This window comes from Crocuta crocuta, unplaced genomic scaffold, assembly GCF_008692635.1.
Source record: "Crocuta crocuta isolate KB4526 unplaced genomic scaffold, BGI_CrCroc_1.0 scaffold177, whole genome shotgun sequence".
In the NCBI taxonomy this organism is placed as follows: Eukaryota; Metazoa; Chordata; class Mammalia; order Carnivora; family Hyaenidae; genus Crocuta; species Crocuta crocuta.
Window position 1 is genome coordinate 1,040,223 of NW_027531880.1, and position 7,802 is coordinate 1,048,024.

General features: G+C 40.7%; 1 protein-coding gene across 1 annotated transcript in view; it reads right to left on the reverse strand.

The window, feature by feature from the left end:
* The window catches only part of LPL (lipoprotein lipase), a 24,350-nt gene extending 20,828 nt beyond the window's left edge, over window positions 1–3,522 (reverse strand). The window contains exon 1 of the mRNA XM_077773105.1: window positions 3,232–3,522. Within this exon, the coding sequence (XP_077629231.1) occupies window positions 3,232–3,319 (88 nt within the window). The 5' untranslated portion in view covers window positions 3,320–3,522. The remainder of the gene's footprint in view (window positions 1–3,231) is intronic.
* Between the last annotated feature and the right edge of the window lie 4,280 nt (window positions 3,523–7,802).

Below are 7,802 nucleotides of genomic sequence, written 5' to 3' on the forward strand. Positions count from 1 at the left end.
TCTAACCCCCCCCCCCCAAACACACACACACACACACACACACACACACACACACACACACACACACAGGTCTAAAGGACTTCATCAGTAATTCACCTCCTCTTTGAAATTGATAGTCATACTTACGGACTCAAGCAGCTTCTGCAGTGTGCCAAAAACCAAATTGAATGGGTAAAAACAAACACAGTTTGGTGAGGGGAATAAAATCAATATCCTATTTGACTGAATTGATTAGTCTTTTCCAATGTAGACACCTAACAGACTTGCTTTTCATTTGTATAGAAAAGATGTTTGTAAAAACAGAAGCAGCAAACTATATAGCCCAATTTCTCCTCCTGAAATAAAGCAAAGAAGGAAGGCTAAGCTAAAAGACACTGCCTGAAAGAAAGTGAAAATTTCCCATTGTAACTCTTCCCTTGTGTCTGACTCCCACCTTTCAATACTACTATTCACCCTTCCCTCCAGTGCTGAGTCCTACTCCATTTAAGTGGAATCTGCTATTTTGCTGTCATCACCCATCACATTTAACTCACATGTTAGCCTGGAAATTCACTGTGGCAGGTCAAATAGGAGTGCAGCTACTGAGCACTGACTCATATGCTCTTTGCCTAGCTCTTCAAGTTTCCTGATGAGGCTCTGCAGAGACTGAGGTGGCTCCAAGAACAAAGAGCCTGAGGGCAGTGCCTCATATCCTCACTTTCTTCTTAGAAAAAAATCAAGAATAAGTAAAGTCAGACCCCAGAGAAGGTTCTGCTTACCATTCTCTCACACTTGTATCTTTTGGCTATGAAATTCTTACATTCCTAGATGAATGCCTTTGGAGGAGAAAAGGGGTGGAAATTTGCTGTGATGGGGGAGGCATAATATAAAGGGGCTGGTGGTGGAGTGAGAGTGGGAGGGAAGGGTAGGAGGGATTAATTTCAAGTCTACTTAAAAATGATTCCTCCCTTAATACATTTCCAGTCAGGAAAAGCATATGTTGGTTAAAATCCAATTTATTTCATCAATCACAAAGTGTCCATTTATATCAAAGAGTATGAATTAGAGATGCTTATGAGAATTTTTTCAATATTTTACTTATTTTTTAAGTGATCTCTACAGCCAGAGTGGGGCTCATACTCACAACCCAGAGATCAAGAGTGGCAGGCTCCATCAACTGAGCCAGCCAGGCACCCAACCTAAGAGAATGTTGAGTGCGGTCTGAACTCATTTTAGAGTTGAGGAATATAAAAACCAGAGAAGTGACACTGACTAGACCAAGAATTTAGGGTCATGAATTTCTAAGGAGCCATCAAAAACAAACTGTGGACAACACATATTCATGTGGTTTTTATGGTAAAAGTAACATCACACCATGTGAATTTTCTTAAATAAGAATTTGGAATTTGTTCCTACCACCTTCTTGGAACTATGAGGGGAACATGCCACTATATAAGATATTTAAGACTTTCTAATTGAAACTTTAATGTTTTTAAACTGATCTGACAGAAAAAGATTTTTTTATCCAATCAAATTGATGAAATCTACTTTTAAAAAAATAAACCTAACAAAAATGTTCTATCACAACACACTGCTGAAATAAGCTTTCAACTGCAAAGTCATGGACAAACTTAACTATAACTTGAACCACTGTGGACATGCTGCCTGAAAGCACATCCAAGTGACACTATCCTAACTGCAATTTTACCACGGAAGAGAGAAGAAAATGTTGCCTCCTTTTTATAACTTGCCTCAATTGTTTTTTGGTTGCTGTTGTATGTGAGGTGAACCAAAGTTCAAGGGTAGGCCTGCTGCCTCCACAGTGGGAGAGTCTGGAGCTGGGCCTTTCTCTTCTCTCCAATAAAGACATTCACATCTCTCCTGTAGCACCTTAACCCTGGCAAGCCAGGGGCTTCAGGGTGGTAAGTGAGGTTCAGGCTGAGACTCACTGAAGCCCCAAGTGGTGGTGGCTGCTTCTCCAGTCAGAGCAGGACTGAGTTCCCAGGACATTAAGGGCAGCCAATTGCAGAAACAGTAATCCCCAAGTCAGCAGCCACAGACCGCTGGTCCCTGCGACAGGTTATCAGGAGGGTCAGCCCTTCCCTAATTTTTCTGGGTGCTAAGAAAAGCTGCATCTGCAAGAATGGAAGCTAGGGAGGGGTTCCTGCGTTTCTCAGTCCCCTCAGGTCATGATCTTAAAGTTCCTGAGTTGCAGCCCTGCGTGGGGCTCTGAGCTGAAAGGAAGCCTGCTTGGGATTCCGTCTCCTCTCTCTGCCCCTCCCCCATTCATGCACGCACTCTCTAATAAAGGAAGGAAGAAGGAAGGAAGGAAGGAAGGAAGGAAGGAAGGAAGGAAGGAAGGAAGGAAGGAAGGAAGGAAAAAAAAAGGAAAGGAAAGGAAAGGAAAGGAGAAGAGGGAAAGGAAAGAAAAGGAAAAGAAAAGAAAAAGGAAAGGAAAGGAAAGGAAAGGGGAAAGAGAAAGGGAAAGGAAAGGAAAAGAAAAGAAAAGAAAAGAAAAGAAAAGAAAAGAAAAGAAAAGAAAGAAAAGAAAAGAAAAGAAAAGAAAAGAAAAGAAAAGAAAAGAAAAGAAAAGAAAAGAAAAGAAAAAGAAAAAGAAAAAGAAAAAGAACGAATGGAATCTGGGGAGCTTCCCAGCTCCGGAGGGGGACAGAGTGTTGGCACCTCAGGACTTGCTACCACCCACGCGACTCAGTACCCCACTACCCTGTTCAGGCGGAGAGCCAGTGTCCACTGCTTCTAACTTGCCCAGAAGCTTCCTCCCCTCCTCTTTGTCCTTCTACAGAAGGCGCCACTCTGTCGGAGCTCACTAAGGCGGGAGCCCGGGTCGCGGCTGCGCCAGGGTCACCTTGACCCACGTGCCTTTCATTCCAGAGCCCGCAAGCGAGAGAGTTATTATGGATCTCCACCACTTAGGTCCTTCCTCCGACCTCTCTCCGTCCGCCCCTCACGCTACCGGCTAATCTTCGTCTCTGAGCCTACCTACCCGGAAATATGGCCTCGGCCAGATTGGAAGAATCAACGCGGGAAGGACTCCAGCAAAACTCTAGCAAGATCGGAGGGAGAATTCCCTCCCTGCCCCTCCCGGACCCCGGCCCGGCGACTCTGCTCGGGCTGGGACAGTCGCCAGTGTGCATCTGCAACCCCTTCCACCTTCCTCCTCCCCGGCCTCGTAACTTGTGGAAGTTCACAGAGGGAAGTGTGCAGGTGGAGGGGAGTACACGCAAAACTTACTGTCGTCGGCAGCCACCCCTCCACGGGGGGCGGTCAGACTCTGAAGCCATATGCCCACAGCCATCAGGAACACGGCTTTGCTCTCCATCTCCGGACGCGACTCTCCGTAGGAGCTACCGGGCTCTGGCAGGAGCGCTCCGGGAGTATTGGACCAGCGGCGCCTGAGACGAGCAGGCTGGAGCTGCGGTTCAGCGTGGGGCAAGTTGCCCTTTGAAAGGGAGGGCAGGGCAACTAGAAGTGGCAGGTTCCCTCTGAGGAGGAGAAGGAAGAACGGAGTCTGACACTGTTTCCACTGCACGGCTGCTTATGTGACTGGAAATATGCAAATAAACCTCAGCACCTATTGGCTATAAAATCAGAAGTTGGGGGGAGGGCCCTAAATTCACTTCCAAGTATTTGAGCAAACTGTAATGAGGATCAACCTCGCCAGAGAAAAGAGGGGGAAAGGGCAGAAGGGAGAATTTACTTTCTCTATAAAGTTCTTATTTGCTTTTCCTAAGGATTCTGGCTCACAAGGGCCCCTTATCCAAGCACCAACACAATTTTGTATGGACTTATGTTAAATACTCTGCAATCAGCAGTTTTCCAAGGATGGGAAATTAAACTGTTAAACTTCATTTGATCAATACTTAAATTACACTTCTCTTTTGAGAGATCCTGTTTGTAACTTGAAGAGTTTTTGGTGTTGTTTGTTTTCCCCCCAAATTCTCCTGGATAATGTTAATTTAGGGATCCACGGACACACATTGATCCGTGGCTTATGCTTGCACAATCTTGTATTTTAACTTTGGAAAAAAGGATTAGCCTACCTGGTGAAGAAAAGCCCTCTTGCCCTAATTAGTTTTCAAGTTTTCTCTCGTGAAAATTATACCCAATCCTCAAACTCATAAAAGAATTCAAGGATGACATTTTATCCTCAAAGAAAGAATACTGAGGTCAAGTAACTTGAAACTAGATTGTTATGCAAACTGAAAGAAGCCTGTCATAAAAAACACATTGTATGGTTCTATCTATATAAAATATCCACACATAGGCAAATCTTAGAAATAGAAAGTAGATTAGTGTTTTCTTGGAGATGGGGAAGAATGGAGAAGTTTGGGGGGGGAAGATGAAAAAAATACCCCAAAATTACATTACAGTTTTGGTTATACAACTGGGTAATTATACTAAAAACATTGACTTCTACACTTTAAATGGACGAAATTTATGGTACCTAAATTATATATTAATAAAGCTATTTAAAATGTTGTATTGGGGCACCTGGCTGGCTCAGTCAGTTAAGCATCCGACTTGGGCTCAGGTAATCACCCCCATGGTTGGAGAGCTCCAGCCCCGCATCAGGCTCTGTGCTGACAGCTCAAAGTCTGGAGCCTGCTTCGGATTCTGTGTCTCCCTCTCTCTCTGCCCCTCCCCCATTCACTCTCTTTCTCTCTCTCTGAAAAATAAATAAACATTAAAAAAATGTTGTATTGAGGTATGCAAGTAAAAGAAGAATAATGAAATCACATTAGATATTGTATTTTTTTGCCAAAATGTTCGTAATACATTCAAATATCTTTCTACATGTAAAGAATTTGCATTAGCATATGGGTCAGTGCTCAGTAGCTGCACTCCTATTTGACCTGCCATAGTGAATTTCCAGGCTAACATGTGAGTTAAATGTGATGGGTGATGACAGCAAAATAGCAGATTCCACTTAAATGGAGTAGGACTCAGCACTGGAGGGAAGGGTGAATAGTAGTATTGAAAGGTGGGAGTCAGACACAAGGGAAGAGTTACAATGGGAAATTTTCACTTTCTTTCAGGCAGTGTCTTTTAGCTTAGCCTTCCTTCTTTGCTTTATTTCAGGAGGAGAAATTGGGCTATATAGTTTGCTGCTTCTGTTTTTACAAACATCTTTTCTATACAAATGAAAAGCAAGTCTGTTAGGTGTCTACATTGGAAAAGACTAATCAATTCGGTCAAATAGGATATTGATTTTATTCCCCTCACCAAACTGTGTTTGTTTTTACCCATTCAATTTGGTTTTTGGCACACTGCAGAAGCTGCTTGAGTCCGTAAGTATGACTATCAATTTCAGAGAGGAGGTGAATTACTGATGAAGTCCTTTAGGCCTGTGTGTGTGTGTGTGTGTGTGTGTGTGTGTGTGTTTGGGGGGGGTGGTTAGAAACTTCAAAGGAATTGCATTATAATAAAGCCCTTGTACCTCATCCTCAGATGCACGCTTATCCCATCCATCTGATAACTGTGAACTGCCTTTAGAATATCTTTCCTGGGATGCTCAATATTTCTCCTTTCCTAGGAACAATAACATACCCTCCATAAATTTACCTTTAAAGTGCTTTCACCTCTCAATCTATGCTTTAAAAACAAAAGAAAACAAAACCCATGAAACCGGATTTGGAGTGGCCTGTGCTGCTATGCTGCATGTCCATCAGGGGTGCAGAGATTTCCAGGAAGGATTAACTCATAGCAGTTCAGCCTGGTAAAAAAGGAGACAGTTTGGCTCCAATCCCCTGACAAGCAGCGGACAGATGGGTGTGGTAGCAACGCACTCTCCGGATTGGCTGTTCTCAAAATGATCCCAGGCCTGAGTTGTTCTGCTGGGGCCCAAATTGATCTCCACATGTTAGAGAAGTGCCTCATTGAAATGCCTAGTCCAAACTTCAGCAAAGTTATTTGATTACCCATAGCATGACGCTTGACTGTTTTCATAATTGGCATTTCCTTTGTAACAGATTTAAAAAGCTTCAGATTAGAAGAAGCTAAATTTTTTACAAACGTTTGACAAACCAGCTCTCTTAAGCCAAGACACTCGCTCCTAGTATAAGTTTAAAATGATGTAAATAAAAAGTTAAATGCACATACCTAAGGAAAGGACCAGAAACTCCAGAACTGTAGTGAAGTTCTATCTACATATCATCTACTATTTAGAGTAAGAGACTGCTATTTGCACACACTGGGCACTTTTCATCCCTTTCTGCATTTAATGACTACAAAAAATACCCTGGACCTAATAATATTTGCATTGTACAGTTGAGGGAAGATGAAACTTAAGGAAGAATAAATAACAGTAACCACAAATATAAAATATTTCTTCCTTTGGCGATCCCAAGAAAGAAAAAATTATATTTGATCGTTATACGTTAACCATGCTGCAATTAAAAGCTAGAAAAGGCTGAGAAACAAATATTAGTTGTAAATGCATAATTTAGGGCATATATTTTTTGCAGGCTTTTTTGTTACATTGAAATATAGTTAAATATCTAAGTGGGTTCTAAGAGAACATCTATGCTGACATAGATCTGGTCTCTATCACAAAAATTATGTTTAATGTAGAAAAGAACTTGGCTAATGAAAATAAAAGTCACAAATATAAACTCATAAATATAAAAAGGACTTAAAATCTACCAATTTTTAATAAGAAAAAATAAAACCAGCATGTTAACCAAAAATGGCCATAAAAGACTTTTCCAATGCCACTTAAGCATTAAATTGTAGATAGAGAGAAGTACGAGTTGCCTCTGTCAGGGATGGTAATGTGACAGTGAGAGTGAGGATGAAGTTGAGATCATAGGTCTGGGATGTGATGTCTGAGACTGGCGTTGTCCTACTGGGCAGTTGTTAGGTGGGGATGGTGGTCTTGTAGATTTATTTATTTGTTACCTAGCAAAGCTATGTTGAAGAAATTTCCAGTAGCAGTTCAAAAGGTAAAATTCAGAGAGAGTATAGCTTTCCATTGGTGAAGTGGATGTTGTATTTTCAAAAATATAAACTACAAATAAATATTATATTTAGCCAATATATTATATTTAGCCAATTTGCTACTGTATCCTTCCTCCACCAGGTTCAAATAAAGAAACCAGTATTACCTTCTTTGCTTTGGGGTGAAGGAATTGTGGAGTGTGGAAAGAATTGCTTCAAACAATAAAAGTATGGTGTTAAATAATCCAGACACATTTTAAGGATTTTAGTTTTCTTGAATTAGGGATCTTCTACCCCTCTCTTCTTCTAAAAACAAAGAAAGTAAACAAACAACAACAAAAAGAAAAAGAAATAAACCATATTTTAACATTAACATTAAAAGATTTATCTAAATAAAGTTCAGAAGAGAAATAAGATGATTTTTAAAAGAAAGAGATAATAATAATTTCAAAAGTTAATGCATTTCAATGACATGTCCTGGAACAAGGGCTTGTTGAAGGAGACACCTCAGACATACCAGATAGATGCTGTCACTGCAGAACTGTGACTGGCTGAAGGGGAGAAGGGTGTAGGCCTTTTCTAGAATAGAGCTCACAAAAACCATAATGGATGTCCCACAAATAACCTACTGGATTTTTAATCCATGTTCATTTATAAGTAGTTTTGTTTTAAATTTTTTTCAAAAAAAGAAAACTTAAAAATTTAAATACATGTAGTAAATAAAAGAACACCTTTTTGAGACCTAATGTAAGGTCTCAAAATCATTTATATGAACAAATGATTGAATAGAGAAAGAAAGGAAGGAAAAGTTTAAAAGACAAAAATTAGTACATACCGAGTCATTCATATTTATCTTAAAATTTACT